Genomic DNA, 12,608 nt, shown 5'->3' on the forward strand with positions numbered 1-12,608 from the left:
ATTTCCAATATTCTAACTTCGTCATATTGGCCGCCATCTTGGATTGCACATTCCCTGAGTACTTTGGAGTATTTTTGGGATCATATTTGTGTTCAGCGACCCCAAATTAGTTAAATTTGACCTGTTGATTGCCTGTTACATTTCTGTATAAACATTTCCAATATTCTAACTTCGTCATATTGGCCGCCATCTTGGATTGCACATTCCCTGAGTACTTTGGAGTATTTTTGGGATCATATTTGTGTTCAGCGACCCCAAATTAGTTAAGTTTGACCTGTTGATAGCCTGTTACATTTCTGTATAAACATTTCCAATATTCTAACTTCGCCATATTGGCCGCCATCTTGGATTGCACATTCCCTGAGTACTTTGGAGTATTCTAGGGGTCATATTCGAGTTCAGCGACCCCAAATTAGTTAAATTTGACCTGTTGATTGCCTGTTACATTTCTGCATAAACATTTCCAATATTCTAACTTCGCCATATTGGCCGCCATCTTGGATTGCACATTCCCTGAGTACTTTGGAGTATTTTTGGGATCATATTTGTGTTCAGCGACCCCAAATTAGTTAAATTTGACCTGTTGATAGCCTGTTACATTTCTGTATAAACATTTCCAATATTCTAACTTCGCCATATTGGCCGCCATCTTGGATTGCACATTCCCTGAGTACTTTGGAGTATTCTAGGGGTCATATTCGAGTTCAGCGACCCCAAATTAGTTAAATATGACCTGTTGATTGCCTGTTACATTTCTGTATAAACATTTCCAATACTCTAACTTCGCCATATTGGCCGCCATCTTGGATTGCACATTCCCTGAGTACTTTGGAGTATTTTTGGGATCATATTTGTGTTCAGCGACCCCAAATTAGTTAAATTTGACCTGTTGATTGCCTGTTACATTTCTGTATAAACATTTCCAATACTCTAACTTCGCCATATTGGCCGCCATCTTCGATTGCACATTCCCTGAGTACTTTGGAGTATTTTTGGGATCATATTTGTGTTCAGCGACCCCAAATTAGTTAAATTTGACCTGTTGATTGCCTGTTACATTTCTGTATAAACATTTCCAATATTCTTACTTCGTCATATTGGCCGCCATCTTGGATTGCACATTCCCTGAGTACTTTGGAGTATTCTAGGGGTCATATTCGAGTTCAGCGACCCCAATTTAGTTAAATTTGACCTGTTGATTGCCTGTTACATTTCTGTATAAACATTTCCAATATTCTAACTTCGCCATATTGGCCGCCATCTTGGATTGCACATTCCCTGAGTACTTTGGAGTATTCTAGGGGTCATATTCGAGTTCAGCGACCCCAAATTAGTTAAATTTGACCTGTTGATTGCCTGTTACATTTCTGTATAAACATTTCCAATATTCTAACTTCGCCATATTGGCCGCCATCTTGGATTGCACATTCCCTGAGTACTTTGGAGTATTTTTGGGATCATATTTGTGTTCAGCGACCCCAAATTAGTTAAGTTTGACCTGTTGATAGCCTGTTACATTTCTGTATAAACATTTCCAATATTCTAACTTCGCCATATTGGCCGCCATCTTGGATTGCACATTCCCTGAGTACTTTGGAGTATTCTAGGGGTCATATTCGAGTTCAGCGACCCCAAATTAGTTAAATTTGACCTGTTGATTGCCTGTTACATTTCTGTATAAACATTTCCAATATTCTAACTTCGCCATATTGGCCGCCATCTTGGATTGCACATTCCCTGAGTACTTTGGAGTATTTTTGGGATCATATTTGTGTTCAGCGACCCCAAATTAGTTAAGTTTGACCTGTTGATAGCCTGTTACATTTCTGTATAAACATTTCCAATATTCTATCTTCGCCATATTGGCCGCCATCTTGGATTGCACATTCCCTGAGTACTTTGGAGTATTCTAGGGGTCATATTCGAGTTCAGCGACCCCAATTTAGTTAAATTTGACCTGTTGATTGCCTGTTACATTTCTGTATAAACATTTCCAATATTCTAACTTCGCCATATTGGCCGCCATCTTGGATTGCACATTCCCTGAGTACTTTGGAGTATTCTAGGGGTCATATTCGAGTTCAGCGACCCCAAATTAGTTAAATTTGACCTGTTGATTGCCTGTTACATTTCTGTATAAACATTTCCAATATTCTAACTTCGCCATATTGGCCGCCATCTTGGATTGCACATTCCCTGAGTACTTTGGAGTATTTTTGGGATCATATTTGTGTTCAGCGACCCCAAATTAGTTAAGTTTGACCTGTTGATAGCCTGTTACATTTCTGTATAAACATTTCCAATATTCTAACTTCGCCATATTGGCCGCCATCTTGGATTGCACATTCCCTGAGTACTTTGGAGTATTCTAGGGGTCATATTCGAGTTCAGCGACCCCAAATTAGTTAAATTTGACCTGTTGATTGCCTGTTACATTTCTGTATAAACATTTCCAATATTCTAACTTCGCCATATTGGCCGCCATCTTGGATTGCACATTCCCTGAGTACTTTGGAGTATTTTTGGGATCATATTTGTGTTCAGCGACCCCAAATTAGTTAAGTTTGACCTGTTGATAGCCTGTTACATTTCTGTATAAACATTTCCAATATTCTAACTTCGCCATATTGGCCGCCATCTTGGATTGCACATTCCCTGAGTACTTTGGAGTATTCTAGGGGTCATATTCGAGTTCAGCGACCCCAAATTAGTTAAATTTGACCTGTTGATTGCCTGTTACATTTCTGTATAAACTTTTCCATTATTCTAACTTCGCCATATTGGCCGCCATCTTGGATTGCACATTCCCTGAGTACTTTGGAGTATTCTAGGGGTCATATTCGAGTTCAGCGACTTCAAATTAGTTAAATTTGACCTGTTGATAGCCTGTTACATTTCTGTATAAACATTTCCAATATTCTAACTTCGCTATATTGGCCGCCATCTTGGATTGCACATTCCCTAAGTACTTTGGAGTATTCAAGGGGTCATATTGGAGTTCAGCGACCCCAAATTAGTTAAATTTGACCTGTTGATTGCCTGTTACATTTCTGTATAAACATTTCCAATATTCTAACTTCGCCATATTGGCCGCCATCTTGGATTGCACATTCCCTGAGTACTTTGGAGTATTTTTGGGATCATATTTGTGTTCAGCGACCCCAAATTAGTTAAGTTTGACCTGTTGATAGCCTGTTACATTTCTGTATAAACATTTCCAATATTCTATCTTCGCCATATTGGCCGCCATCTTGGATTGCACATTTCCTGAGTACTTTGGAGTATTCTAGGGGTCATATTCGAGTTCAGCGACCCCAAATTAGTTAAATTTGACCTGTTGATTGCCTGTTACATTTCTGTATAAACATTTCCAATACTCTAACTTCGCCATATTGGCCGCCATCTTGGATTGCACATTCCCTGAGTACTTTGGAGTATTTTTGGGATCATATTTGAGTTCAGCGACCCCAAATTAGTTAAATTTGAGTAGTTGATTGAACTTAAAAATCCTTTTATTGTGATTTTTCCATTCAGCCGCCATATTGGACGCCATCTTGAATATCTCGGTTCCCTTTGAGAATCGGGAAAATCAACAGGCAGATTCGGATTCAGGAGGGTCGATTTAGTCTAGATCCATAAAAAAATGGCCTGTTACACGATTTGCTTCTAGACACGAAAAATGAGCACCTTTTTTGATTTCGTGCCTTGACTAACAGCAGAAAAAAACTATCTAAGACACACACCCTAGTATGAAACTGATCTAAAGTGGTCGAAAGCAACCAAGCTCAGTCGAGACACGCACCACTCTAGGCGAGCGGGGGGGAGAAGGGGTAGGATTTCAAGTGTGCAAATATTTGGTGTGCAGTTATGATTTGCAAGGGTGGAGAATTTGGTGCAAAGTGTGCAATATTTATGAGATCAAAACACAACAAATTCAAAAGCTACAGTTGAAAATAATAAGATAGAAACTTAAAGAAATTTAAATTTCAAATACAAGTAAAATTAAAAAGATCTGTAAATCAAAATTATTAAAACTCAAATATAAAAAAATAGGAACAGTCAAAATTTACAATCTCTAAATCCTCTAAATTTGAGTTTCTAACCTAAAATATGACTTCGAAAAATTTGTATTTATTATGATTTAAGGTGGCGTAGAAATTAAAAGTTCAAGAATTTAAGAATTTAAGAATTTAAGAATCTAAGAATTTAAGAATTTAAGAATTTAAGAATTTAAGAATTTAAGAATTTAAGAATTTAAGAATTTAAGAATTTAAGAATTTAAGAATTTAAGAATTTAAGAATTTAAGAATTTAAGAATTTAAGAATTTAAGAATTTAAGAATTTAAGAATTTAAGAATTTAAGAATTTAAGAATTTAAGAATTTAAGAATTTAAGAATTTAAGAATTTAAGAATTTAAGAATTTAAGAATTTAGGAATTTAAGAATTTAAGAATTTAAGAATTTAAGAATTTAAGAATTTAAGAATTTAAGAATTTAAGAATTTAAGAATTTAAGAATTTAAGAATTTAAGAATTTAGGAATTTAAGAATTTAAGAATTTAAGAATTTAAGAATTTAAGAATTTAAAATTTAAAATTTAAGAATTTAAGAATTTAAAATTTAAGAATTTAAGAATTTAAGAATTTAAAATTTAAGAATTTAAGAATTTAAGAATTTAAGAATTTAAGAATTTAAGAATTTAAGAATTTAAGAATTTAAGAATTTAAGAATTTAAGAATTTAAGAATTTAAGAATTTAAGAATTTAAAATTTAAGAATTTAAGAATTTAAGAATTTAAATTTAAGAATTTAAGAATTTAAGAATTTAAGAATTTAAGAATTTAAATTTAAGAATTTAAGAATTTAAGAATTTAAGAATTTAAGAATTTAAGAATTTAAGAATTTAAGAATTTAAGAATTTAAATTTAAGAATTTAAGAATTTAAGAATTTAAGAATTTAAGAATTTAAGAATTTAAGAATTTAAGAATTTAAGAATTTAAGAATTTAAGAATTTAAGAATTTAAGAATTTAAGAATTTAAGAATTTAAGAATTTAAGAATTTAAGAATTTAAGAATTTAAGAATTTAAGAATTTAAGAATTTAAGAATTTAAGAATTTAAGAATTTAAGAATTTAAGAATTTAAGAATTTAAGAATTTAAGAATTTAAGAATTTAAGAATTTAAATTTAAGAATTTAAGAATTTAAGAATTTAAGAATTTAAATTTAAGAATTTAAGAATTTAAGAATTTAAGAATTTAAGAATTTAAGAATTTAAGAATTTAAGAATTTAAGAATTTAAATTTAAGAATTTAAGAATTTAAGAATTTAAGAATTTAAGAATTTAAGAATTTAAGAATTTAAGAATTTAAGAATTTAAGAATTTAAGAATTTAAGAATTTAAGAATTTAAGAATTTAAGAATTTAAGAATTTAAGAATTTAAGAATTTAAAAATTTAAGAATTTAAGTATTTAAGAATTTAAGAATTTAAGAATTTAAGAATTTAAGAATTTAAGAATTTAAGAATTTAAGAATTTAAGAATTTAAGAATTTCAGAATTTAAGAATTTTAATTTCGACAAAATAACATTTGTTTTTTGGTTCATATAAGAATACAAGTTGGTAGCACCGTTAAAGGTATAATTTATTATTAGCCAATTAAATTTACCTGTTATTTAACACACATATTTAGTATATTCCGAGGTATATTAAAAAACAATTGAAGATCAAAAATTATTCCTAAACAAATATTTATTTGAAATTATTAAACTCAAAAGAAATGTGTCTTTTAAAAGTTTTTAAAAACAATTTGTTTTTGTAGTACAAATTTTTGTTGGGGTACTAGCCGTGCTGTTTGAACTAAGCCTGAAATCGTTAACATAAAAAAATCGTTCTCAATAAAACCAGACATAAAAAAACAACCCCAAAATCATTTATTTTTACAACTAATAATAAAATGCTTGATTTCACCCAACTTGCTAATTTTACGTAAGCGTGTACTCAACATCCATCACACCAAATTGCAGTAACTTTTCAACCAGAAAGAGAAGAGAGAGTTTGCAGAAAAGTACGGGAACGGTTTTGCTGCAACTTCTACCTCTCTCATTGCAGAAGTTCTGCCTGAGAGAAAAGTTACTTTTGTTGCAGAAAAGTACGGGAACGCTCTGCTGCCGTTTTTGTGCAGAATTGCAGAATTCTGCAGTACGGGAATAGACCTAAAGTCAAAGTCAAAGTTTGACACATGGAAAGAAAATTTGGATGTTGTACTTATGTTTTCGATGGTGCCGGAGGAATCAATCACCGGTGCTGCTCTTTTAATCTGCCGTAGATTCCGGTATTCTATTTGGCAGTGAATCGCAGGATTTAGTTCTAAGCCCACCTGGTCCTGTCTCTGTGTGGATCTTTTTCGTCGCGACCAATTGTGGTGCTGGGGGACATGTTAGCGAACCTATGCTCGAGCATAGTGCAATTGGTGTCTAATGAATTCGCAAAATATCTAGCCAGAGAAGTCTGCTGTATGAAAATAATGTTTACTAATGTTGTCAATGCAATACATTAATTTGTTTATGACCGATTTGATTGCCAAATTGCCATAACTCTTTGATTGATTACAAAGCGAGTGGAAACTCTCACTAAAATGCGTGTCTCTCGAAATATCTTCCGGAATATGGAATATTCAAAATACATACAACATCCGTGCGTAATAATGCGCTTTCAAGACAGCCGCGTTTGTTGACACTCGAGCAAGGTTTAGAATCGGTGCTGCCTGGGCATCCAACAGAACCCTGAGAGTCACCGGAGAGCTTCTTGCAGTTCCATAAGAACTTTAGTTCTCAACAATCACAACAACAAAAACAACAACACGACGCTTGGACAAATACATGCCGACGCGTCGCGACCTGTAGCGACGCCCCGTAGCATGCGTTGCATAGTTTGCCGAAAGCGCGCCTCAAAAGCGAGTGTTGCCAGAACATGTTTTACGTTATCAGAAAAATAAGAGAAAAGATTTTGTAAATTCTGTACCATTTTTCAGAGCGGTCAAATCTCTTCGCAGTCTTCGGCAAAGTTGTACCCTGGAACACAAACTATAAGCTCATGAGGTTTTTGAAAAATCCAAAAATCGTTGAAGGACTCAAAAATGGCAATAACCAAAACGCACCGATTTTACGGGTTAAATCCCATTTAAACTTTAAAGCCGGAGCGCCAGGTCCTGTTGCAACCAATCGGGCTCATATTTAGGATTCTGACTCAGTACACCTAGGGGATCATCCCCTGAAATGCCCGCAAAAAAGTGTCATTTTGTTACATCCTAGCGTATACCGCTTAAACCGTGGAAAAATCCAAGGGAAATTCGCGAAAATGTATGGGGAAAATCCTCGCAATGACCCTTTGTACGTTGTACATAAAAAAAATACATAGGGCTTTACTGCCCCTGATCGCATAAATGTCCCATATGCATTTTCATCGATTACGAGTTTTTGATGCAGTTTGGTTCAAAATCGTGTGCTCTTTCAAAAGAGCCTATAACATCCAGTACTTTGTTCTAGAAATCAGGAGGAAATCCAGTTTTTTGCGAAAACATAACACGTAGCCTTATGTATGGGACAAACTCCAAATGCGTTTTTCTCAGCTTGCTGTTTTTGCATATGGGACATTTATGCGAACATGGGCAGTTTAGTACCCTATTGGGACAAAATAGACCCCCGCCGTTCCGTTCGGTGGGTTAAGCTAGAGAGCCTGGAGCTTATTAGAGAACGGACATCTCAAACCGGAATGGACAGTTCTTGTGCTTCGATTGGTACTTTTGGTTTGAGATGTCCGTTCTCTAATAAGCTCCAGGCTCTCTAGGTCAAACCATTCCTCGGATTATTGAATAAAAAAAATTAGCCGCGTTTAAATAAATAAGGCCGATTTTTGCTCCGGTTTCGCCAACTGTGCGGTGCACCTTTTTTTGGCGTTCACCTTGCTCTCAAACGTCACCGCATCCATCGCGCAAACGTCATTCGTAGTTCCAGTGCTCACCACCGGACACCGCAGTGCGCCTCCTGTCTTGTTCTGCTGCCAGGCCACTTTTGTGTGCGACCATCTTTTTTGACATCCTGCGCTGAAAGTTCCGACCGACCGGAGAAAATCTTCCCGTTTGCCCATCTTTGGACCGTTTCCGTCTGCAAAAGTTAGCAAAGGTTGGTAGCCAAAGGCCGGAATCGTTGAATTTGATATTGGTTGGGTGGAAAGTGCGGTAAACTGGTTGTTTTGAGCGGGTGGAAAAGTTTCTTACATAACACGGGTCGTCCATCGTTGGGTTCCCGTCGCCGTCATAGCCTGCTGCTGTCAGAATTCCGGAATTACTGATTGTATAATAATTTGTTTTCTTTTTTATATTTTCTGCTGCAGGAAGCCGCAAAATGTTCAAGTCCGTCGTTCCGGTTCTCGGCCAGGTGCCCGCGGAGATCTGCCTGGGACAGCAGAACCGTGGCATGGCCACACTGAAGGCCATCTCGATCCGTCTGAAGTCGGTCAAGAACATCCAGAAGATCACCCAGTCCATGAAGATGGTGTCGGCGGCTAAGTACGCCCGTGCCGAACGTGACCTGAAGCAGGCCCGCCCGTACGGACTCGGTGCCCAGCAGTTCTACGAGAAGGCCGAGGTTGCCGTCAAGGAGGAGGAACCGAAGAAGCTGTACCTGGCCATCACCTCCGACAGAGGCAAGTTGATGTTTGAGTGAATGGCTAATAGTGGTATTGTTTACGAATGGAAGTTGATTGTAGGTCTGTGCGGTGCTGTCCACACCGGTGTCGCTCGCCTTATCCGTAACGAGCTGGCCGAGGATCCCAACATCAAGGTGGTGTGCGTCGGCGACAAGTCGCGTGCCATTCTGCAGCGTTTGTACAGCAAGAACATCGTGATGGTGTGCAACGAGATTGGCCGTCTGCCGCCGACCTTCCTGGATGCGGCCAAGCTGACCAACGCCGTCATCAACTTGGGCTACGAGTACACCGATGGTAAGATCGTGTACAACAAGTTCAAGTCGGTGGTGTCGTACGGCGTCGCTGACATGCCAATCTTCAGCTTGAAGTCGGTCGAGTCCGCCGAGAAGCTGCCCGTGTACGACTCGCTCGACTCGGAAGTCATCCAGAACTACCTGGAGTTCTCGATGGCCTCGCTGCTGTTCTACGCCATGAAGGAGGGTGCTTGCTCGGAGCAGTCGTCCCGTATGACGGCTATGGACAACGCTTCCAAGAACGCCGGAGAGATGATTGACAAGCTGACGCTGACCTTCAACCGAACCAGACAGGCTGTCATTACCCGCGAGCTGATTGAAATTATCTCGGGTGCTGCCGCGCTGGAGACCAAGGATTAAGCTGTGCGCTTCTGTGAATGCCGCGAACGAAACACGAAGAACCGAAAGAACATAATTCCCCCGGGCAGGTCCGCCAGCTCGGCCTGCGTTAAACACACTACACACTGCGTCAACATCTTATCGAAGGGATAAAATAGTACATTCAATAATCAAGGATTATGTTAACAAAAGTTTTGCCTGTTGAAATGCAGAGAAAAGAAATGTCCCTTTTGAATTGCTTCTCCGAAGAAAAAAACAACAACCGAAAGAATGTGCCGTTTATCAGGTTGTCTTGAGAGATTCAAAGTTACAGAAAGAATGCATCTTAAAATAAGAATGTAAAATGCCTTAAACGTCTCGAACCCAAAACGATAACTTTTCAATAGAAATTTAGAATAGCCTCGTTTTCGCACTACGTTGTAAGGGTTGTGATGCATTTGCGAACCTTATCAATACCAATCAGAAAGCTAGCGACCATTTTGAAGATTTCTAGCGCGAATTTTGTTAACACTCGCAATGCGAAATCTGAAATTTTAATGAAAATTAATGTTTAGCCAACTGAAAACCAGTTAAAATGCATTTTCCCGCGTTTTCCCATGTTTGAACTCCTTTGAAAACATTTTAAATTTTCATAAAATACCAATGTACAGTCCTACGAAAAGTTTTTTTTTGCGAAAAAAAATCCGTCAATGCCTTGAAATTTTCAAAACTAATGATTGGCAAGCAACTGTATGCCTGTAAAATGCATTTTAAAAAACCCTTTTTTCATCCAGATGTTGAAACCTAGGCTTGTAATTTTAATATTTTTTTTTTATTTTTTGTCCCTTTTACATGAATGTTTGCTTTTAATTGATTTCAAAGAATAAATCAATACAGTTTTAAAAAATCTGTGCAATTGGGTACTAAAGCCCTATGTCAATTTTTATGTACAACGGTAAAAAACACGATTAAACACCATTTCTGATCACTATTTTTCATTTTAATGCAAAATTTTTTTTTTACAAGACAACATTTTTTCGATGGATCAACTATGGTCCCCTTGGAACGAGCTGTCAAGTAGGAGCTTTTCTGTCAAGAAGGATCGCGAGGTTAATTTTTCAAAATTCATTTAAAAATCCATTTTAAACTCTTTGTGGTCGTACATTGTACTCAGAAAAATAAGCTTTATCGCTGTAAACAATAATATCAGCAATCTATGCTTCATTTTAGGACCCAATTAAAAAATAACTCCGAGAATATTTTTTCTTCTTAAGCTGAATTTTGGTAACATCATTTCAATATTCACAGCATTCACTTCTCCGTAAATGTTGAATCAATTTCATGTTAATGCATGATTGGCTAACAACTCTTCAAATGGTTCATTATCACGCTTGAAACTAATAAATTTTACTTAACCCCTTCCCGCCCAGAGCAAAATCGAGATTTTTTACGTTTTTCCGCATTGCTCGTAACTGAATGGACCAAACTGGACAAACATTTTAGTGGTTATTAGTTAATATTCTATATTAACTAATGCAGGTTGAAGTAGGTTGAAAAAATGAATGGTAACAGAGAAATTTAATCCAAAAATTAGTGGTGCTCTGGAGTAACCATGGGCGTTAGAGGGTTAAAAAGTCGTTCTAAATGAAATCTTTATTATGGTATTATATTTTAAAGAATTGATTTGATAAAATTGATCAATTTCACGGAAATCTTCAACTTTCATGCTGTCCGCGAAATCGTGAAAATTCACTAACCCTAAACATGATCCACCCGAATAATGTTTTCAGAAGAAAACAATACACAGTAAACAACAGTTAGATTTTGAGTTCAAACTACAAATCAACCGTGTTGAGTTGCGTGTTCAGTTTTCGTGAAAAAACTGGATTTCCTCCTGATTTCTAGAACAAAGTACTGGATGTTGAAGGCTCACAATTTTGAACAAAACTGCATCAATAACTCGAAATCGAAGAAAATGCATATGGGACATTTATGCGATCAGGGGCAGTATGGTAATCTTCACAGCAACTTCACCGAATGTTGCACACACTCTCACTTTTAATTTCTCGATAGTTTCTTCGTTGATATTATGTGTATGTTCTAAACAGAAATTGGGTCCTAAAATGAAGCTTAGATTGCTGATATTATTGTTTACAGCGATAAAGCTTATTTTTCTGAGTACAATGTACGACCACAAAGAGTTTAAAATGGATTTTTAAATGAATTTTGAAAAATTAACCTCGCGATCCTTCTTGACAGAAAAGCTCCTACTTGACAGCTCTTTCCAAGGGGACCATAGTTGATCCATCGAAAAAATGTTGTCTTGACAAAAAAAAATTTTGCGTTAAAATGAAAAAAAGTGATCAGAAATGGTTTTTAATCGTGTTTTTTATCGTTGTACATAAAAAATTACATAGGGCTTTAGTACCCAATTAAGCACACTTCAAATTGTGATTTTCGATTGTTTTAGTTGCTTTGTTTTTTTTTTTAATACTGAGAGCTTTTGTATTCTCAAAAAGCGTGGCATTTTTTCGCATTCCCAAAACCCTGAATAACGAGTAAACCTTATCTTGAATTCCGGTCAGCAGCTTCTATTCTGGATTTTTTGCATAGATCAATAAATCCTTATTCTGTTTCCTGTTTGAACGTAGAAAATTTCGGCCCCTTCTGCCAACAGCTGTTGAGTATTTGGAACCGGAACTTTGCCTTTGGTCACCTTTAAGGTGTATTCACATTATACCGCATCCGCACAAAATTTGACAGTACGGACGCACAGTGCGGACGCGATTTCTCCAATGCATTTCATATCCAACCATTCACACTGTTCCGCATCCGTATCCGCAGTACGGATCCGTATACGGATGCGGAACAGTGTGAATGGCTGCATATGGAATGCATTGGAGAAGTCGCGTCCGTACTGTCAAATTTTGTGCGGATTCGGCTGCGGTATAATGTGAATACACCTTTAACCAACGAGCTGGTCGACTGTCATAGTGGTCATAGTAGTTAGGTTGCAGGTATTTCCTTCTTTATTATGTTACTCCGTGTATTTTCCGGGTGTTGATGATAAAACAAAAAAGGTGCAGTTGACTTGCAATCATGACTAGAACTGCAACCACACAATGTGATGCTCTCAACATCAAACCAGAAAAAATCAAACTTATACGATGAAGCGGAAAGACTTTGTTTGGTTGAATAAAACAGTAGATATAATTTTTACTTACTTTATTATGTTATATTATTCAGTATCAGCTACAAAATTGTCGTTTCAAGATGTTTTAACTGCATTTG

At 36.5% G+C, this 12,608-nt stretch overlaps 1 protein-coding gene across 1 annotated transcript; it reads left to right on the forward strand.

The window, feature by feature from the left end:
* Nucleotides 1-8,018: 8,018 nt before the first annotated feature.
* Nucleotides 8,019-9,529, forward strand: LOC6032451 (ATP synthase subunit gamma, mitochondrial). Its single transcript, XM_001842995.2, has 3 exons — nt 8,019-8,180; nt 8,392-8,703; nt 8,767-9,529. The coding sequence occupies exons 2-3, from the start codon at nt 8,403-8,405 to the stop codon at nt 9,357-9,359; spliced, it is 894 nt and encodes a 297-aa protein (XP_001843047.1). The 5' UTR covers nt 8,019-8,180; nt 8,392-8,402; the 3' UTR covers nt 9,360-9,529.
* The last annotated feature ends 3,079 nt before the right edge of the window (nt 9,530-12,608 follow it).

This window comes from Culex quinquefasciatus, chromosome 2 (genome assembly GCF_015732765.1).
Source record: "Culex quinquefasciatus strain JHB chromosome 2, VPISU_Cqui_1.0_pri_paternal, whole genome shotgun sequence".
Classification (NCBI taxonomy): domain Eukaryota; kingdom Metazoa; phylum Arthropoda; class Insecta; order Diptera; family Culicidae; genus Culex; species Culex quinquefasciatus.